The sequence below is a fragment of the Loxodonta africana genome, chromosome 21 (genome assembly GCF_030014295.1).
Source record: "Loxodonta africana isolate mLoxAfr1 chromosome 21, mLoxAfr1.hap2, whole genome shotgun sequence".
NCBI lineage: Eukaryota > Metazoa > Chordata > Mammalia > Proboscidea > Elephantidae > Loxodonta > Loxodonta africana.
In genome coordinates this window covers 68,550,101-68,571,002 of record NC_087362.1, presented here as the reverse complement: position 1 = coordinate 68,571,002, position 20,902 = coordinate 68,550,101, and the positions used below count along the sequence as shown (strand labels likewise).

The window sequence follows — 20,902 nt, the reverse complement described above, 5'->3', positions numbered from 1 at the left end:
TAAGTGCTGACAGCTGGAGACATGGGGGGTGGGCCTGAGAGTTGGGTGACGCCCTGAACATGGAGCCCGCCATCTCTGCGTGGGATAAGCGTAGGCAGCAGTTTGGGGCCCTTGTATCCTGGTGCCTCCCAACCGGTGCATGAGCAGCAAAGACACCCAGAGCTATCCTGGGAGACCTCTGTCCCCAGAAAAAAAGGGAGTACAGGGCTCAGCCTGAGCAGGAAGGCCAGGGGGGCAGGGCTGATACTCCGTAGATAACCCCTGTCCTCAGCTGATCCTGTCTAGCCAGGCCTTGCGTACCCCGCTGTGAGGAGTCGCCTAGAGAACCAGGTTCCCACCCACTGCCCAGCTCCAGACAAGTGACTCCAACAGACCCTCCCAGGGCTGCCTGGCCCCCAGCACAGCCCGGCTACAGCCCACAAGGCAACACTCATGGGAGGGAGAGCAGGAGGCTGACAGTGGCCTTGGGATGGACCCACCTGCCCAAGAGAACATGTTTCATGTTTTCACAGTCCTGAGGACACCCAGGAGACAGCTGGGGCCTCTGGTTCTGCACCAGCTCTGGGATCCCCTTAGCCAGGGGCAGTGTCTGACATTGTCCCTCTCCCCACTGGGGTGGGAGGGACTTGCTCTGCCAGGAGCCAAGGGAAGGGCAGGAAGGAAGCCAGAGGTCAGAGCATGGCCAGCAGACACGGACGGTCCTGCAGGACACAGACGAAGGGTGTGAAGAGTGGGTCCCATTTCGGTCAGTGTAGGGAAGGGACAGAAGAGGCTGGGAGCCATGAGCCAGCAGAGGCGGCCAGGTGGACAGATGGGGAGGTCTGCTGAGTCAGGAGAATGCGCCCAGCCCAGCCTGCCCCCGCCGCCACCCTACACATCCCGTGATAGGGGCCCCTGGTGCAGAGGGGCCCGGAAGCAGGAGGGGGAGCCCCATCCCATAACCTTGCTGCCTGACCATGCTCTGCCTGGGCCTGGGGCCCCACGCTGGCCAAGGGCACAAGAACCCAGCCATGCTCACCTCTCAGGTGAACATGACAGCGGGGCTACCAGGCCCAGACCTGGCTCCAGGATGTCCACAAACCCCTTCAACCAAGAGGACAAGGCGGAGCATGGACAAGAGGAACGGAGATGGACGAACTGAATGGCCCATCCCCCGCACTATCCCACCTCAGCCCCACAGGAGGCTGCCCCACAGGAGGCTGCCCGACAGCTGGCCACAGAGTGGGGGCTGCTCCTGCCAGGGCCTTGGGCCAGTCATGAGGCCGATAGTGACAAAACAAGCTGAAGGACAGTGGTGCAGGCCCAGGCCTGGGACTGTGCCACCACTCTGGACTAGGTGACCACAGAGCCAGGGGGAGCAGAGGAGGTGGGGGTTGTCCTCTGCAGACTGGCTGGAGCCCAGATCCGCTCACTGGCTCCATCTTCCATGTCTCCCCACCCGCGGCTTCCTGTAGGGGTCAGTCTGCAGTTGCACAAATCCTGGCAAATGTGAACCCAGGGGCCATTGTCTCCCCCTAGTTTACAAGGGCCTCTCATCCAAATGCGGCTCTAATGGGAAGAAGCTGCTCAACGAACATTCCAGAAGCTGCCTGGGCACCTGCCTTTGGGGGTCCAACGCTGTGGGACACAGCAGGGGTGGGGGACCTGGGCCCTGTGTGTGGAGCTACCTCTCAGAAAGAGATTTTTAGAGGAAAAACTTGAATGCTCAGGATCCCCAGATGCTTTGCTAGAATCCAAAGTCCCCAGCCAGGGGCTTTTTAATCTCCTGGCTTTTCTGATTGCAAAACACCATAAACAGTGTCAACAGGAGCAAAAAGCACCAGATAACACCTCAGGTGATCTCTCCGGGGGTGGGGAGGAGCTCCTGCCTGCACAACTGGGGAACTTTGGGGCTGGGTCAAAGTCAGACTCTGGGGGGACCCTGCCTGGGACAGGCTGAAGACGGGATGTGGGCTGCATTTGAGGGGGACCCATACGAGCCCTGTGTGCAAGTGGAAGACAAGGAAACAGAGACTGGCCCTGAGCAGACACACCCAGGCATCTGGCTCCCTGGGAGGGTCCAGATGCAGTGGGGTGTTTGGGCCAACAGCTGCCTGGAGGTTACTGTAGCCCACACCCCCACAGAGCTGCCCAGGAGGGCGGAGCACATTTAACCCCTAAAACCAAAAGGAGAAACTGAGGCTCTGAACAGTGGTTCAGCAGAGCAACTCAGACCTAGCCACTGCTCTCCTGTCATGGCTCAGGCACTCAGCTTTCCAGGCCTCAGTTTTTCCACTTTTAATAGGGGGATGGTGCCATGGCTGCCAGCTCCCGCGGCCCAGTTTCACCCAGGGAAGCAGAGCGTTTTCATTTGGGCTCCCAGGAGCCAACAGAGGAGGATGTTAGCAGCTTGGTGATCTAGAACATCCTGGAAGAGACTGAGCAGACAGGGCAGAGCTGGGGTGTGGGGGACAGATTCCTGGGGGCTGCCACATCAGAGGGTAGACTGCAGCAGCGCCCCAGGTGGACAGAAAGTCCTCATGGACTGTGCTTTTCTAAAAGAAAAAACAGAAATTGAACTATTTAAAAAACCAGGAAGCCTTGGTGAGCGCCCACAAGAGCACATCGAGTACAGCTAGGATGGTGAAGACAACTTCTCCCATGCAAGCTTCTCCACCAAGTTCTCCAAACCACCTCAAAAAACCAGAAAGAGCGCGGCACAGTGGCGCTCGGAGTTCCCATCAGCCTCGGCCAGCCTGCCTTTATCTTTCAGATTCTGGAAGACTTCAACTGCAGCCTTTGTTTTAGAATCACACCCTTTCTGGAGAAGGAAGTGTACACCCGGCTGGCCGGTGGCCCCGCGACACTCAGGCATGGGGCTGCAGTCTATTTTCGTGCTCTCGGTTCCCTATCTTTTTCTATTTTTTTTTTTTTTTTAAGTCCCCCTCAGAGTTTCTACACACATAAGTTAATGCCGATTCAAGCCATTCCGGAATCCAGGGACGAAAGCCATCACTTTTATAAATCACCTCCCTCCAACTCCTGGGTGTCCACTTCATCTGTCCTCTGAATGCAAACTGACAATAATGGAGAATTCTGTCATACTTTGGCTCAAAGGAGAACATAGGATCCCTCCCTCGTGGCTGCCTGGGGACACCCACCAGGGACATTACCATCTTTGGCCGAGTGAATCTGTGTGATAATCTAAGACATCTGGGGAGATATTACACATCTCCAAGTAACATGCTGGCTTCTTGGCCCTCACATGTGCTCATCTGATTCTATTTCTGGCTGGGATGACAGGTTCTGCCTTCCATTGATTCTTCCAAGGGCAGCTTTGGGCCTGGGCTACCTGCCACCATCGGCCCACCCAGCCCCTCCTCAGGCCCCCTCAACTCCCTCAGCCCCACTACAGCGACCAGCCAGCCCATGGGCAGAAGGCCTGCGAGATGCTTCGGCCAGTGATATCACACTTGGGAACAGTTTTGGGGAAATGCTGCAACATTTATACAACGGCCACTCTGTACTAAGTTTGTGGCGTCATTTTGATCTCCTGAGTATGGCTCTTACCTACTTTTCACCCCCCAAAAAAATCCCAAAGCCGTGGCCGTGGAGTCGATTTTGACACGCTACACTTGCAGACCTGTACACGCACAGCCTACACACAACCAAGGAGCAAGCAGTTCAGAGCCCAGTGTGCAGCCACTAGCCTGCGTCCCAGGACAGGCAGGGGGATTTCTGAACAGCAGACAACTCTAGCTTCCCTTCAGACCTAAGTGTCAGAAAGGAAGGGCCACAGGGCCACTTTTCTGTTATTCAGTGGCAGTGGGCAGCCCCTCCAGACAAAGTGGCGAGCTTTGGTCTCCCTGGCATGGGCTGGCCACCCGCTCCCGGCCAGGCCTCTGCCGAGTGCGAAGCTCCAACATCGCGCAGAGTGTTCGAGGCTGACCCAGAGAGCACCTCTCTGTCCAGCTACAGGGTAGCTGCTCCTGGGGGCACACGGGAAAGCATCAGTCCACTATGGCAGCAGCTTCTGGGTTCCTAGGCCCAGGGCTGCTAACCCTGGGTTCCCTCAGCAACAACAGCAGCCATGTGCTGTGGGCCTGCTGTGTCTGGAGAGACTCATTGTCACCACTGTATAGACAACATGACAGGAAGTGGAGCTCCGACATGGGGCCGAGTCCCTAGGAAGAGCACTACAGGATACCTTGCCTGCTACGTGGGTGGGACCCCGCTGTCTGACCTGAGGTTTGCTGCCACAATAGCGCAAAGTGGACCCGGGCAGGCGTCAGGATGGCAGCCTTTGCGGGGGAGGGAGTGAGTCGGCGTCATGCACACAGCACATGCTTCCTCTCACTTTTCTGGTGACTAGCGTCCCGTGATGTCTGCTGGCACCCAGGCTGTCTGGCCAGTGTTTTTCAAACTGTGGGTCATGAAACCAACTGAGTGGGGTGCGACCAAGCAACAGTAACAAACAGAACAGACAGAAAACTATGGCCCGGGTACCTGGAGATAACCTGGGCATATCTACGTGTGTGAGTACTGGGCTGGAACACAAAGGGTGCGTCTACCTGGAATGGAAGGGTGAAGGCCAAGGCCACCGGTCTGGACCAATGACTGACTGATGCCTGGGCCCTCCTGAGAGTGCTCTCTGGCCCTGAGGACTGGGCATGTCCTTGAGACCATGAAATCCCTGAAATGGAGCTGGCTGGTGAAAACCCAGTGTCCCTCTGAGGAAACAGCCAGATGGGGGAGTGGGGCTGGGCCTGGCAGCAGGATGAAGGACATGGCGGGCGGGGGGAGGGGGGCACTCTACTCCAAAGGCCACTAAGCCATAGATGGAGGCCCTGATGGGTGCCCTCTTGCACCAGCCCCTCTGCTGACTGCCACTTCCTGCCTGGTGTTGGGGAATAGCCCTTAGGCACAGATGCAAGACAGACACTAGCCTGACTGTCCAACCAGGGTTGGGAGAATCATCCCTTTTCAGCCTGTAGGGCCCAAGGAGGGTGCTGAAGCCCAGGTGAGCAGTGGGCACCCCAAAGCCCGCAGGGATGACGAGGCGGGCGTCTGGATGGGGAAACTGCTCACGGCCCAGTACCCCTGGATGGAGGAGGTGAGGAGGCTTGAGCTTCCCAAGCCATTTAAATTCGTGTCTGATCCACATCAGATCTGCTGAGTTAACAGGGAACGAACTTGAGAAGGGACAGGATGGAGTGCACTGGTGGCAGAGAAAGGGTAGCCAGGGGGAGAAGGGACACTGCCTTGGCGATGACCCCTCGTGGGCCTGTCTCCTCACCTCTAGGAAGAAAGCATGGGGCAGAGTGGTGACTTTCCCAGCTGTGTTGAGGAAGGACATTGATGTCACCTGGCTTGGGGACGTGGCACAGGTAGGAGTGGCTCTATGTGGCAGCAAGCATTCGGGGTGTCTCCAAGGGCTTTCCCGCTGAGCCCTGGTGGCACAGTGGCTAAAAGCTCAGGCTGCTAACCAAAAAGGTCAGCAGTTCGAATCCACCAGCTGCTCCTTGGTAACCCTATAGGCAGTTCTATTTTGTCCTACAGGGTTGCTATGAGTTGGAATCGACTCGATGGCAATGGTTTTGGGTTTTTTATGTTTATCTGGACAAGATAAGTCGTGCTTTAGTGAACAAGAGCTATGTCCCCACCTCTGTTGGTCAGCAGGACAAGTATACATGAGCTGGGGCTTCCTGCTGACCGCCATCAGGGCAGGGAGACTGATGGGGCCTAGCCCTACAATAGGAAAGAGAGGCAGGAGATACCTCTGGCTGGCTGCTGAGTGTGGGGCTGGGACAGGACTCTCCACCCTAGCTGGGCTGGCCACTCACCTCTCATGCCCCAGGGTGCACGGCTAGGGGCAAGGCTGCTGCTGTCTGCCCTCAGGACACAGAAGGCGACAACCCAGCAGGGACGAGGGCCATCCCACACGTCCTGAGACGACACTGCCCTCTTCTGGCCAGTGATGGAAGGTCCAACTCGCAGCCCACCAGCCACATCCTGCCTGCAGTTGGGCAACCCAGCTCTGAGACATCCTTGGACTCACGCTGAAGAAGGTTCTGAGGGGTCACGAGGCACCCCACCACAGAACACCCCAACACAGGGTGGAGGCTATAGGCAAGGAGGGGTGTCCCAGCTGCTTTCCAAATCAGCTGCCTTTCCTCGCTGCATTACACATCCTGGGGCCCCAGTAGTTACAAGCTACGGTTGCTAACCAAAAGGTCGGCAGTTCGAATACAGGGTTGCTATGAGTCAGAATCGACTCGACAGCAACGGGTTTTTTTTTTTTTTTTCTCCACATCCTGGGCCCCTCATCTCTAGCCCTGTGGGGTGTGACTGCTGACGGGCCTAGGGGAGGCAGAGAGTGCAGCAAGGCAGGCGTGACCCTGGAGTCCAGCACAAGGGTCCACCTTGGGCCACAGCTTCCCAGAGGATTTAAACACGGGTGATGCCGCCTCCTGGTGGTCCACGGACAGCTCGCCGGCCCTCAGTCCCTCCATGGCCTTGGGGAATCTAGTCTCCAGGGCCCAGGCGTGAAGGCACAGGGGATGATCCGGAGCAGGGGTGGTGCCAGCCACACCTGTGTACACACAGACCTGCTTGGGACTGAATTTGTGGAGAGGCGCCTGGGGGGCCTCACACTTAGGGTTTCAAAAAACCTTAGACATCGTCATTTGCGTGAGCACGTTAAGAGCATTAATTTGCCAGGGCACCACACTTCCGTAACCCTGTTTCAGAAGGTCTGCCTGCCTGCCTTAAAGATAAAACCAAAAAGCCACAAGTGGCCCTTTTAGGGTCATGACTTGGTGATGGGGTTTCATGGTGACCCAGGGACACAGCAGTTAACTGCCACAGCATCATGGCCCCAGATCCCACAAGAAGCCTCGTGGCTCTGAACCAAGTCCAGAGAAGACTTGAAAACACACCAAGGGGATTTGAAAACATGCCAAAGGCCCAGCCCTCACCCCTGGATCCACAGTGAGCCGGTGGGGCCATCTAGCCCAGAGAGACAGGAAGGGGCCCAAAGGGCCACAGGCTTGGTGTGAGGAGTGGCCCTCAAAATGCCCTCCTCCATTCTTGAGTGGCCAGCTTAACCTGCAGTAAGCAGCAGCATGCCCAATTTACAGACCTTGTTGGCAATGACCGTGGCCATGGCCCAGTTCATGGGGAAACTCCTGGTACTGCAAGGACAGTGGAGGGAAGTGGGCCTGGCCAACTTGAAGCTCCACCTTGACACACAGAGGGCTCCTTGGGGCTGAATACAGAACAGGAAGGCCTCACAAGCCCAGAGTTGTCCATGAATACACCAGGCCTGGCTCATGCTCTGCCTGTGGTTCTGACCTCAAGCCAAGAGACAGTACCTGTCTGCTGGATGGGCCAGCGGAACACTAAGGAAGGGCCTTGGGGGCTGGGAGTGCAAGTAAGGGGTGGTTCCGGCCTGCCCGGCTCTGGTGGTGAGCATCACCGGCGGAGCTCATGCCTGCTGAGGGCTCACGCCTGCTGAGGGCTCACGCGGTCCAGGCTCCACACTCAGCACTGCACTGGTTATCAGCGAAGCCTCCCCAGGGTGAGGTGCTGGCTAGGAGAGCCCCCACTCATGACCGATGGAGAAACTGAGGCTCAAAGAGGTGGCCATGCAACTAGGGCGGGGACTCAACTCAGGACCCTCTGTGCTCATCATCAGACTTCCTGTGTGTGGCGTACACAAGTCTAGGACTATGGGTAGAGGAATGCACTCCCACCCCCTAAACAGCCCCATTACTAAATGTTAAAATGTCTCTGGGGCATTTTTATCCAAGGTCAAAGGACAGAGTCCCAGGCTGTACACCCGTGGTAGACATCCCAGACCACATGCACCACTCTGGGGGCACTCAGATTTAGGAAAATATTTGCACTACACCCAGATTTTAGTTCCACACCTGATGAAGTACTGGGGATTTTATGCTGGGATAGCAGAGTGCTTTGTTGTTAGCCAAATGAGGGAGGCGTTTGACAGATCAATTTCAATAAAACAATGGCTTATAAGTGCCGCCAGCAATCTGGTAGTACCAGTAATCAACAAAACATATTGTTCTAAATGCTGCATAATAAATTGGTTATAATAAACTCATAATTATTTTACTGGCTACATTTCAAAGTTAGCACTAGAAAAATAAAAACAAAATCACCAATTTGGGTCGGCAGTAATACCCGTGGGCTTCCTAGGATCACTCGAAGGTCTGCGCTGCAGCCGGGAGACGGTGCATGCATTGCCCAGGAGAGCTGAGGCGGAAGCATCTGTGCCATATGAGGGCCTGATAGTGGGGGGTCCCCCGATCAGGGGCCACCCCAGGGGTACAGCTGGCTAGAGCTATCACCGGGGTGGCTGGGAGCTGTAGCATGGCTGGGCCTCTGCTACGCCTTGTCCTCCCAGCCCAGCCGGATTGGCCCACAGGGTCAAATAGCATTGGAGAAGGTTTCAGGGGTGACAGTCCCTAAAGCAGCCAGCTGGTCTCCTTTTGGGGCCAGCAGTGGTTCAGCTATGGCTCAGAGGGCAGGGGCTTCTACCCTTCCTTTCCCTAGCCTCTAGCTGTGCCACGTTTGGAGCAGCCACCCCTGCTCTGATGGTCAGAGGTGGCCCCACGCTCTGGTTCCACAGCTCACACCTGGATATGGTACCTTCCTTGTATCTCAGACACCTGGTCTGCAAACTGAAGGTGAGATACCTACCTCATGGGGTCAAGGTCAGGAGTAGGTGAGAAAATCTACGTAAGGAGGCACACCTGGTGTCAGTTACAGGGGTGGGCCCTGGCCAAGTTACACCTGCCCTTGGCTCCTAGACCAGGTAGGACATCAGACACTCCAGGAGGGTCCCAGCCCTGGGCATGGCCACTGCCCCAACCAAGCCCACTGCCTAGGTGCCCAGTGGCAGCATGTGCCCCCCCTGCAGACTGGTAGCAGCCCACAATCTGTGGGACCCACTGCACCCCATGGGCGAAACAGACAGTGAGCTCTGAGGAGCTGGTGCAAGCAGGCAGGCCTGGGAGCTGGGACACAGGTCCAGTGGGCCACACAGAGTGGCCAGTGAGTGGCAGTGCTACTGTCCTCCTCTCTGGCCACTTGTGGCATCACCCCTCTGCATGCTCCCACCTTTCCACCTGCTGGCCAGGCCCCTGGGAGAGACGGCACATCAGCTTAGCACTCGCCTTCCTAATAGGCCTCTTCTACAGCCATGTTTTCTCCACTCAGATGAGTACACTGAGGCTCAGGGAGGGAAGGAAAAGGCTGTTTCCCTCTAGAAGGATGAGCTGGGCTCCTGCCAACAGCTGCCCGAGCCAGAACATTCTGTCCACCACTGACCTCAAGTAAGTGGAAGGGCTGCGGCCAGTCTTGGTGCCCATGTCCCCTGTGGACATGGAGGCGATTGGCAAATACTTGGCAACGGCAGTTAAGAACACAGCCATCTCTGGGGCAGCCTGCGGGTCTGTACACACGTGCCTGTGCCCTGTTGTGGAGGCCCACGAGTCTGCCTCACACAGGGCTCTGAGGGAACCATGTCCAGGAGTACCAGCCACAGGATGAAAAGGGACCAAAGAGTGGGACCGTGTATCCCCACCTGCTGGTTGACAACCACAGCCAAAGAGCTGAAGGGCATTACCAGGTGGCCTGGTGGGGCTGTGGCCAGGCCCCACACCCAGCACCTGGCCAACTTGAAGCATGGCTTGGGCTGCCCTGACTGGTAGGAACCTGCCCACACCTGCCTAGTCATCACCTCCATGAAGAGCCTCGACCATGGTTAACAGTGTTCAGGAAAGCCCTGCAAACAGCCTGGGGGACAGAGGACCATCTCTGACATGCTGGCTCAGGTGGTGCCTATGCCCAGGGCTCTGGTGACCGAGTCTGGTGGGGTTCGGAGAGTGAGAGGCTCCCTGGAGCTGGTCTTCCCTGCTCCAGACCGAGGTGCCCTGCCCCACTGACTGTCTCGTGCCACAGAGATGCTTGTGAGAGTGAGAGAACAGGCTGGGGACAGTTTAGGCCCTCCTTAGAGAGCCTGTCGCCCTGGGGCCCTGCAGGACAATTCCCCTTGGTGCTTACTTGTAGGGTACAGGCCCTTGGCCCTGGCAAAGAAGGCACCACACAGGGGGCCTGCGGCTTTGGCAGAGAAGTCTGGCAGCCGCAGACCTGGGACCTCGCTGTGATCAGCCTGACCAGGGCAGGGGTGGCCTTACTCACCACATGTCTCCATCCTGGATTGTGCGGTCGTTGGGGGCCCCGGCGTGCCCATAGTGCAGCACGGCTGAGTTCTCACCACTGCAGAGAGAGAGGATGCTCGATGCACACCTCAACCAGTGGCCCCCGAGGTGCTGGCACCACAGCCCCCACCCCTGGGCAGCACCATCGACCCTCCAGCAGAGGCCCAGGGGCAGCTAGACCAGGCCTCACAGCCTGAGGAGGTTGGAGGCACAGTGTAGCCCTGCAGCTGGACGGCCAGCCTCTCAGCTCATGGCATGGGTACCTGTGAGTGGCCCTCAGGCTGGTGGCCTCTGGGTTTGGGGTGGGGGGCAAGACTGGAGGCTCTCACAATGTGGGCAGCACGTAGAAAGAACAAAAACAGGGAGCAACGGCTGTGGGTCTGGGGAGGGAACTCCAAGGAAACCCTCTTTTTCTGGTGGCTAAAGGGAGAGGGTGGAGGCGTGGTGGTGCAGTGCTTAAAGAGCTCGGCTACTAACCAGAAGGTCGGCAGTCTGAATCCACCAGGCACTCCTTGGAAACCCTATGGGGCAGTTGTACTCTGTCCTATAGGGTCGTTATGGGTTGGAATCAGCTTGATGAGGGTGGGTTTGGTTTTGGTTTTAAAGAGAGAGGGGAATGCAGAAGGGGAGGAGCTGGGGCAGTGCCGCTGCGCCCCAGAGAGGAAGCCAGCGGCCTCCAAGCTTCCCTAATGAGAGATGGCTTTAAGAAAAAAAAATGTACTTGTAAGTCTGTCCAAAGGAAAAAAATCCACCTGGGTGTAGTATTTGTGGCCCCGTTCGGGAGTCTCAGGAATCATAAAAGTAGAAATAATGATTTTTCTCTCTATCCACCAGAGAAGAACATTTCCAAGGACTGAGATGGTCGCATGTATTATTCATGTGCTGAGGATATACACTTAGCAGACAGCTACCGGCTCCGTCCTGGCTGGGCAGGGCAGATCCCAGGGGCTGAGCTTGGGCAGAACTGGGGGACAAGAGTGGTACACACAGACCCGTGCACACACACGGAGCCCCATCACACACAGGAGTGTTCCAGCTTGAGGTCCCAGGCCAGCCCTACATGTGGTGTGTGTGCCTGACTGGTCGGGACTGAGGCGGGGAGGGCACCCTGCCAACCCCAGGGCCGGCAGGGCCCCAGGAGGAGCCTGCTCAGGGACCAGCTTCCAGCCTAAGCTCCTATGCCAGCCACACTCACGCCTCCAGGCTGCCCGACTGGGAACTGGAAGGGAGGCGATGCCAGGCTCTCCCTCCTTCACCCCACCATTGGGCCCAGCCCCTCTAGTGAAGCAGGCCTAGGCAACCTCAGCTCCCTGAGCCTTAGGAAGGAAGAGCGAATTCCAAGGTTGGGAAGTTGGACCCTGGTGTGGACGTCTAAGCTGTGGGGGAGCTGAGGAGGATGGGGAAGGTGTGGCCCACTCCACGGACCACCTAGCCTCCTCCCGGGATCATGGCCACCTGCCCACAGGGAAGCTGGTCCCCGTGACCCAGGTGCCCTCTTACCTGCCGCAGATGCAGGTGTAGGAGCTGTGGCGCATGCCGCCCCGGGAGTAGCAGTAGTGCTCGAAGAGGCTGCAGGGGAAGGGAGACGCGTCAGGGTGTCACGGGGCGTGAACGTTGTCTCCCCTCCCTCTCCCCCACCAAGTGCAAGTCCTCAGCCCAGGCCTTACTCTGTGTCCCTAGTGCCATCTGACATCCCCAGATTACACCTGTGACTCTTGGAGCCTGGGATCAGCCACAGGATCACACAGGTCAGTGCAGAGGGAGGGCGGAAGGCTGGAACTGAGGGACCAGCAGGCCTAGCCACCTGCTGGCAGAGCTCACTGGCCTAGAACACCACGGCACTGCCCCAGCCTCCCAGGCCAGGACAGATGAGACCAGGGCAGGGGCCACACACTTTTCTGCAGGGCTGGAGGAAGTGCCTCCAGGCAACCCCTGTGTCCAGTGACCACACCCCACCCCACCAGGAGGGACTGGGCACACAGCCAGGGAAGAACACAAGAGGCCTTCTAGTCCTAGCGCTGTCCCTGGATTTGCCTGAGGAGGGCACAGTGCAGGACAGGAGCACAGGAGCCAGTCTGCAGGTTGGGCAAAGGGGACCGCAGGGCAGGGCAATCTCCAGGGATGGGGAGACAGGCAAGGTCTGGGGGCAGGCCCTACTTCTCCCTGCTAGAGACAAACAGCACACAGGTTGGGTTCCCCAGGTAAGCTCCCACCCTGGGCAGGCGGGCAAGGTGTAAGGTCTGGAGGAAAAGACAAGACCCTGGCAGGAGGCAGTTGGTTACCAGGGCCCCCAGGCCAGAGCCATGGGAGAGACCTTCCAGGAGAGTGGAGGCCAGCAGGGCCCAAGAGTCAGCAGTGTGCACAGCAGGCTGGAGGATGGTCCAGCCCTGTCAAAGGCCAGGCAGTGGGGACAAGCGCGGTGGCCAGAAGGCAGGTCCTAGAGATGGCCGTAGGGGCTGGCGGGCTGACTGGCCACATCAAGACCCAGCCAGCAGTGCTGGACTCCAGGGAGGCTCCCCACCTCCTCCCCTGCCATATGCTTCAGGACCTGTGCACGGGACTCAGCTCCAAGGGGACTAAGCCTTGCCTCAGGGTCTGCCCTGGTCTCTTGGGCATCCCAGGTGTGCACCTCTGCAGAAACCAGCTGGTGAGGGAGGCAACAGAAGGGAGCTGCCTTCACACCCTCCCCAAAGCCCTGGCCCCAGCTGGGCTGTCGCTGAGAAGCAGGCTGCGGCACCCCCACCCCACCCACCTGCCACCAGGCAGGGGCTTAGAAGAGAACCAATCTTTGGGCAGGGAACACCGCCCCAGGGCACGTGGAGTGGCCTGGCACCCTGCATGTTCCAGGCCTGCTTTGGAGATGTCCATGTGGAAGAGCCTAATCTTCCAGGCACCGTAAACACCAATTACGTGTAATTGCTGTGACTAGTGTTAACTCGTTGTCACGCAGTAACAGTTCTGCTATATGCAGCTGGCTTTCAGGCTCGCCTTCCAAACCTCACAGGGTAATCGGGCATCTGCAAGCGAGATGATTTCCTCAGCACGAAGGATTTTGGGAACTGCCAGAGAGGCAAGGAAAGCTACATGCTCCCCCTGTCAACTGCCCCCCGTATTCACAGTGGGAGCCTACACATCTCTGCCACGAAAGCAGCTGGCAGCAACTTCCACCTCAGTCTCCAGGGACCATGAGGACAGTGAGACCCACGTCACTGCAGCCAGAGCGCAGCTACAGCCGACACGTTCTTTCAGAGGGGGGCAAAGGCCAGAGCTCCACCCAGCAGTCCTGTGTGACGCCCTCTGGTTGGCACCTTCAGAAGCCTGTTCCATGTCTTCGCGGCTCCTAACCTAGAGACCAGGGCCTCGAACAACCAGAAATCCCCAATGAGCCCACACTTGATGGGAGATGCCCATACATGCCACAGAGCTGTGGTGCTCCGATGGCTTTGGGAAGCACAGCCCTGCCCCAGACAGCCATTCTCAGGGGAGTGTGGATAGCTGGGCTCTGCTGTGGCAGGTGACAAGCGGAGGATCAGCCAGGACATACCAGGAATGGCAGGCTTCAGGAAGAACAGGCCAGGGGATGGCTGTGCCATCACACAGGCAGATGGGCCAACAAGTACATTCTGCTGAGAAGGAGGAGGCAGCCCGGACAAGTGGGCGGGTTTGGCTCCTTCGCCCACAGCTCAGCTTAGAAGTCAGCGCTACTCCTGCACAATCCCCGCAGCAGAGACGACCTTCATTATTCTAGGCCACGGCTTCAGTTTAAAGAAAAAAGTTCTCAGAGTAAAAGGCGCAGCTTATAAAAGCACTCAACTAAGGAAAGGCTGACCCAGTTTTCCCCCGTTCAAATTGCAGCCCAACACCAGGCCCTTTCTGCCAACCACATGCGTGATTCTACACACCCACAAAGGAAAGGCCGAAAAAAGGAGGAACACGCCACGTGCTGGAGATTCACTCTAGCCTAAGAGAGCTTAGAATTCTGGGAAATTGGACTTCCGTGCCTAATTTTGTTTAAATTATCTCTCCTGGCACAATGTGAAGGCAAATTGGCTCTTTGGTGACAATGACAGGTAGATGCAGCAATGGAGTCCACTTTCCTGCTAGCATGTGTCCGAGGACCTCTCCCTGGGACCTCACGCCTGAGCCGCGAACAGAGGCACTCCAGGTCTGGGGCAAGTGCGGGTGACTCAGGGGGCCCACGGGTAGATGGGAGTCTGACACATTTCAAGTTTTCAGGGGCTGGGGACTGAGGAGTGGATGCTCCAAATTGGGGCCACATGCTTGACATGAGGCAACACGTGGTTCCAGCATGGCTTGGTGAGAGCTCAGAGGTTGGAGCTGGGACCACCGGGAACAAGAACAGGCCATGAGAACTGACTGCAGTGACCAACGGATTTCCCATTTGACAGCTCACAGACCAAGGCTGCACCAGAACGACATTTAATAAAGACACTGCTATACTATGGAGACAGGGCAAACAGTAAGCTGGATATGGGGGTCCAGTAGATTTATAACCAGAGGGGGCTAGCTATTGACTGACCAAAGTCTATGGCCAAACCCAGCTGTTCCATCAGCCCTGGAACAATAAAATGGTGGCAGATTACTTAGACAAAAACTCTCCTACCTCAAACACTTAGAGGTGCTGCATAAATTATAACAAATCGAGCTGAATTCCTAAGAAAGGAAAAAACTGAGGCCTAGAAGGAAGAGGAAGTCATCAGTCTTGGGGACACAGAGCCCTTGGCTTTAACTGCTGGGTGGGGACAGGTGACAGGCCTTGGTCCTGTGGAAGGTAGGGGGCTGAAACAGATCTTCACACACACAATACACGTTCACGCACACACACGTACACGCCAACACAAAAGCTGGGACTTGTACAGTGTTGTACCCTCAGTAAAAGGGTGGACAGGAAAAAAAAACCACCATCCTAAGGAGGCAACAAAGAAGCTTGCCTGGGTACTGGGTAAAAAGGAAAAAAAATTTTTCCATCAGAATTCATACGAGTTTCAGGTTCAAGTTTGAACCACCTGCATGGTTTGGAAACCCCAAGCCAGGAATTAACAAACACTTGGTCCCAGACTGGTGCTACGTGGAGCACCCAACAGAAGAAAACAAACCCTTAACCCAGGCCAGTCAGGACTGGCACAGATAACTTCCCTGCACACACACAGGTATGCACACATGTGCACACACATGATGAACTCACAATCCAAAATGATAAAACATGCGAGAAAATGGCCCCCAAGAGTCCTCAGACACAGCCAGCAGCAGGCTGAGACCTCCAAGAACTTCAGATAGTAAGACTATCAGACAGAGATTATGAACACGTATAAAATAATTAACACCTCAAAGTACAGTAGGAAAAAAAGGACAGATTTTAATGAGAACCAAATAAAGCCTGTGGAAATACACAACACATCCAGGAGAGGACAGGAGACAAAGCAAGTCAGGCAGTGTTGCTCCGCAAGCCACTTCCGCCTGCTCTTGCGATAAATCTTAACTCCACCGTGCAGCCCAAGTGTCGTGCTTGGCCTGACTCTCCTGCCCCCTCCTGCTCACGCTGGAAGGTGGATGGGAAGGCGGACACTCCACCAGGCCCAAGGCCAGGGAGGGCTTCCTATAAGCAGTGCGTGGGGCGGGGCAGGGCTGCCCACTGTGCCAGCCCACAAGTCCCCCAGACACCCCTCCTGCCCTGTGGTTCCTACAGCTCTTCCCACATATCCGGTCCTCTAACACCCTAGCCTATAAATTTCTCCCACGCAAAACTCTGGTAGAAAATCCTTCGTATCCCAGCATAAATGTGAACTTTTAGGTAACCTGGAAGAAACTGTGCTGTGAATAAGGAGGTGAACGGTTACTGCGGCGACAGAGAGGGCAGGCCCATTTGTCAGTGCCCAGAGATGACTAACGGAGCAGGAATGGCGGATTCTGAGGCCCAGATCTGCAGGAACGGCATTGTTGGGCCTTCCCCAGGGACCAGCTAATCTAACTCGCAGAGAGTTCCTGGGCGCATAGCCCAGCTCCTGCCCTACAGAGGTTATCATCTAACGAGGAGATAAGCCACAGCCCTATAAAAACACATTAGCTGCCCAAGTTAGTGGCAGAGGGCTGCCCCAGGCAGCAAGTGCTGACCACGCTTTCAGCACACACTGTGAACACAGGCCCGGATGGGGCCAGGGAGGCCAGCAGTGGCCTAACCCCATCATTCCCAGTTACCAAACTGCTTCAAAGAACCTCAAGTTCCCAAAAGGTGGAGAGACGTCTGGTCAGGTCAGGCCAGGCTGGGGAAGGAGCATGGACCGGAAAATGAGCAGGGGGTGGTGGAGCCCACTGGGCTGAACAGAGGGTTTGGAAAGTGTATACTCTGGACATAGGGTATGAAGTTGGGTAAGGGACAGAGCAAGGGGCTGGGAAGTTCTGAGCTACACAAAGGCCTTCTTGGGCAAGGGCAGCAGCCCCCACCCCACTCTCACTGCACCTGTGGGCAGGTAAGTGCCTCATGTTCTCTTCTGGCAGTGGCAGGGTCCTCTGACGGCCAGGCTCCCTCAGCTCTGTGGGGTCCTGCAGTCAGTCCTTCCCGGAGGGGGCTGCCTGTCCCATGTCCCACACACCCAGCCTCAGGGGCACTCCTCAACACAGGCTCTGGACCCAAATCCCAGCTCTGCCACCTACCAGCTGTACGACCTCTCCGTGCCTGTTTCCTCATCTGTAAAATGGGGATAATAATAGTACCTCCTCCCTCAGGAGGTCACCGTGATGGTTAAACAACTCAATACATGTGAAGGACTTAGTGCTTGGCACATGTTATTGATTGAATTGTGTCCCCCAAAATATGTGTCAACTTGGCTAGGACATGGTTCCCAGGATTGTGTGACTGTCCACCATTTTGTGATCTGACATGATTATCCTTTGTTGTAAATCCTACCTCTATGAGGCAGGATTGGAGGCAGTTACGCTAATGAGACAGGTCTCGATCTACAAGATTAGGTTGTATCTTGAATCAATCTCTTTCGAGATATAAGACAGAAAAGTGAGCAGAGGGATGGGGGATCTCATACAACCAAGAAAGTAGTGCCAAGCGAAGAGCATGTCCTTTGGACCAGGGGTCCCTGCACTGAGAAGCTCCTAGACCAGGGGAAGATTGATGACGAGCACCTTTTCCCAGAACCAACAGAGAGAGAAAGCCTTCCTCTGGAGCTGGCACCCTGAATTTGGACTTACAGCTTACTAGACTGTGAGAGAATAAATTTCTGTTAAAGCCATCCACTTGTGGTATTTCTGTTATAGCAGCACTAGATAAATGAGACAGCACACAATGAGCACTATGTACACGACACGGTAGCCATTGTTGAAATTGTTCCGAGGAGATGTGGTGAGTCCACACAATAGGGGTCCGCTGTTCAAGCTGGAAGAAAGCAGGTCACAGGCACCTAGCACCGGGCTTTGAGAAACAGCCTCTTAGTACTCCTTTAAAACCAGACGATCCAAATCCCAACAACATTCTTTAATGAAATGGAAAAACTAATCTTCAACTCTATAGGGAAAGGAAAGAGGCCCTAAATAGCTAAAGCATTACTGAAGAAGAACAAAGCAGAAGGCCTCACATTTTCCGATCTCATAACTTACTATACAGCCACGGTAGTCAAAAGAGCCTGGTACTGGTACAACAACAGACACACAGACCAATGGAACAGAACTGAGAACCCAGAAGTAAATCCATCCAGCTATGGACAGCTGATGGTCGACAAAGGGTCAAAGTCCATTCAGTGGGGAGAGGATAGTCTCTTTCGCAAGTGGTGTTGGCAAAAATGGATATCCATTTGCAGAAAAATGAGACAGGATACATACCTCACATCATACATAAAAAACTAACTCAAAATGGAACAAAGACCTAAATGTTAAACCTAAAACTATAAAGTACCTGGAAGGTAACAGAGGGACAAGGCTGAGAGTCCTAGTTTATGGCATAAGTACACTATCAAACATAACTAAAAATGCACAAGCAATAGAAGATAAATTAGATAACTGGGACCTCCTAAAAATTATTATGCTTATCAAAAGAATTTACCAAAAGAGTAAAAATAGAACTTACAGACGGGGAAAAAAAAAAAATTGGCAACAACATCTGACAAGGGTCTAATCTCTGAAATATATAGAAAACATCAACACTTCAACAACAAAAAACAAACAATCCAATCAAAAAATGGGCAAAGGACGTGATTAGACACTTCCCCAAAGAAGACATTCAGGCGGCTAACAAACACATGAACAGATGCTCACTAACATTAACCTTTAGAGAGATGCAAGTCAAAACTACAATGAGACACCATCTCGCCCCTGCACCGATGGCACTGATCAAAAAAACAGAAAACAGCAAATGCTGGTGAAGTTGTGGGGAGATTGGAACTCTTATACACTGCTAGTGGGACTGTAAAATGGTACAACCACTATGGAAAATGGTATGGCGCTTCCTCAAAAAGCTAGAAATAGAAATACCACATGTCTTAGGTTGGACTGTCTAGAGAAATAAAACCAGTCTAGTGTATGCACATGTATTTATAAATAGAGAGCAAAAGAGACAGAGAGAGAGAGAAAGAGATTTATCTCAAGGAAATGGCTCACACAGTTGCAGAGGCTGGCAAGTCCCAAGTCTGTGGGTCAGGCTGGAGGTTTCTCCTGACTCACAAAGCTGCATAGGCTGACGAACCCAAGATCAGCAGATTAGACAACAGGCTGCTGGCTCATGGACTGCAGAGGCTGATGAATCCAAGATTAGCAAGTAAAGCCATAGGCTTCTGACTAACAGGCTACAGAGGCAAGGAATCCCAAGACTGGCAGGCAATATGGCAGGCTGCTGGCTCAAGTCTCAAGAACTGGAGGTCAGATGACAACACGGTGGATGCAGGATCCAGAACAAGCGAGTGAGCTTTGCCAGAACGTCCATATGTGTATACTGGATGCAGGCCACACTCCTGAGGAAAACTCCCCTTACAACTGATTGGCTGATCACATCAGATCACATCATGGAAGATGACTACATCATTATATAACTGCCAAACAACATCGTTATGTAACTGCCAAACCACTGAGAATCCTGGCCCAGTCAAGTTGACACACAACCTTAACCATCACACCATATGATCCAGCAATCCTACTTCTAGGCATATATCGAAGAGAAATAAGAGCAGTGACATGAATGGACATATGCATACCCATGTTCATTGCTGCACTATTCACAATGGCAAAAAGAGGAAAACAACCTAAGTATCCATCAATGGCTAAATGGATAAGCAAAATGTGGTACATACATACAATACACAATGGAATACTACACAGCTATAAATAATTATGAGTTTGTGAAACACCTTATTAACATGAATGAACCTGGAGGTCATTATGCTGGGTGAAATAAGTCAAAAAGGACAAATATTCTATGATCCCACTTTTATAAAAAGACAAAAATAGTTATACACGCAGAAATCAACGTTCTTTGGTGATTGCCAGAGATGAGAGAGGGAGGGAGGAGGATCACTTACTAGACAGTAGACATGTGTTAATTCTGGGGAAGGGAAAGACAATACACAATATGGGGGAAGTTAGCATAATATGACCAAGGTAAATGAAGACACCAAGAGGTACGCAAGAATAAAGGACAACTATGGTAAATGACATACATAATTCTGCAACAACAGTAATAACAACCAAGAATTTGTGAGTGGTTACATAGGTAGCTATGTATGCTATAAAAAAAAAAAAAAAAAAAAATGCTATATAGCCGTGTGCATATAAAGGTATAGTTGTGGGCATTTATATATATATATGTGTGTGTGTGTGCTGAATATATATTCATGTATGTAGTGGAGCACACGGGGGCAGAGGGATGGAAACTTCTTGGACATATCCAAACACCTTGTAGGACTGAGTTACTGGGATTAAAAATTAAGGACCATAGTCCACGGGGACATCTATGTTGATTGCTATAACAAAGCTCATAAAGATAGTGTTCTACACCCTTGTTTGGTGAGTAGCGTCTGAGGTCTTAAATGCTTGCAAGCGGCCATCTAAGATACAACTATTGGTCTCTACCCAACTGCAGCAAACAAGAGTGAAGGAAACTGTGATGGTTAAGGTTGTCTGTCAACTTGGCTGGGCCATGATTCTCAGTGGTTTGGCAGTTATGTAATGATGTAGTTTGGCAGTTATATAATGGTGTAGTTAGCTTCCATTTTGTGATATAATGTAATCATCTCCATGCTGTGATCTGATGGGATCAGCCAATCAGTTGTAAAGGGAGTTTCACTGGGGGTATGAACTGCATCTAATTTATACAGACGTTCTGGCAAAGCTTCCTGGATTTTGCTTGCTCAGGATCCTACACCCAGCTCATCAGCATCTGACCCCTGGGTCTTGGGACTTGAGCCACTGGCCTGCCATACTGCCTTCCAATCTTGGGATTTGTCGGCCTTTACAGCCTGACCCATGGACTTGGGACTTGCCAGCCTCTGCAGCTGCATGAGCCATTTCCTTGAGATAAATCTCTTCCCCCTTGTGAATGTAGACAGACTCTTAGAGTTGGCTAGTTTACAATACCCAAAAGAACTGAAAGTAGAGACTCAAACAGATACTTGTACACCAATGTTTACTACAACAATTATTCACAATGGCCCAAGGGTGGAAAT

At 53.9% G+C, this 20,902-nt stretch overlaps 1 protein-coding gene across 6 annotated transcripts in view; it reads right to left on the bottom strand.

Moving 5' to 3' along the window:
* Window positions 1-20,902, bottom strand: part of PEPD (peptidase D) — a 144,960-nt gene that overhangs the window by 18,210 nt on the left and 105,848 nt on the right. For 5 of the 6 annotated variants that reach the window (XM_010596099.2, XM_064274083.1, XM_064274086.1 and 2 more), the window contains 2 exons: window positions 11,724-11,792; window positions 10,204-10,281 (listed from right to left, as the gene is read on the bottom strand). The exons of the other annotated variant lie outside the window; for it this stretch is intronic. In XM_010596099.2, the coding sequence (XP_010594401.1) occupies window positions 10,204-10,281; window positions 11,724-11,792 (147 nt within the window). The remainder of the gene's footprint in view (window positions 1-10,203; window positions 10,282-11,723; window positions 11,793-20,902) is intronic. 6 annotated transcript variants of the gene reach the window in all.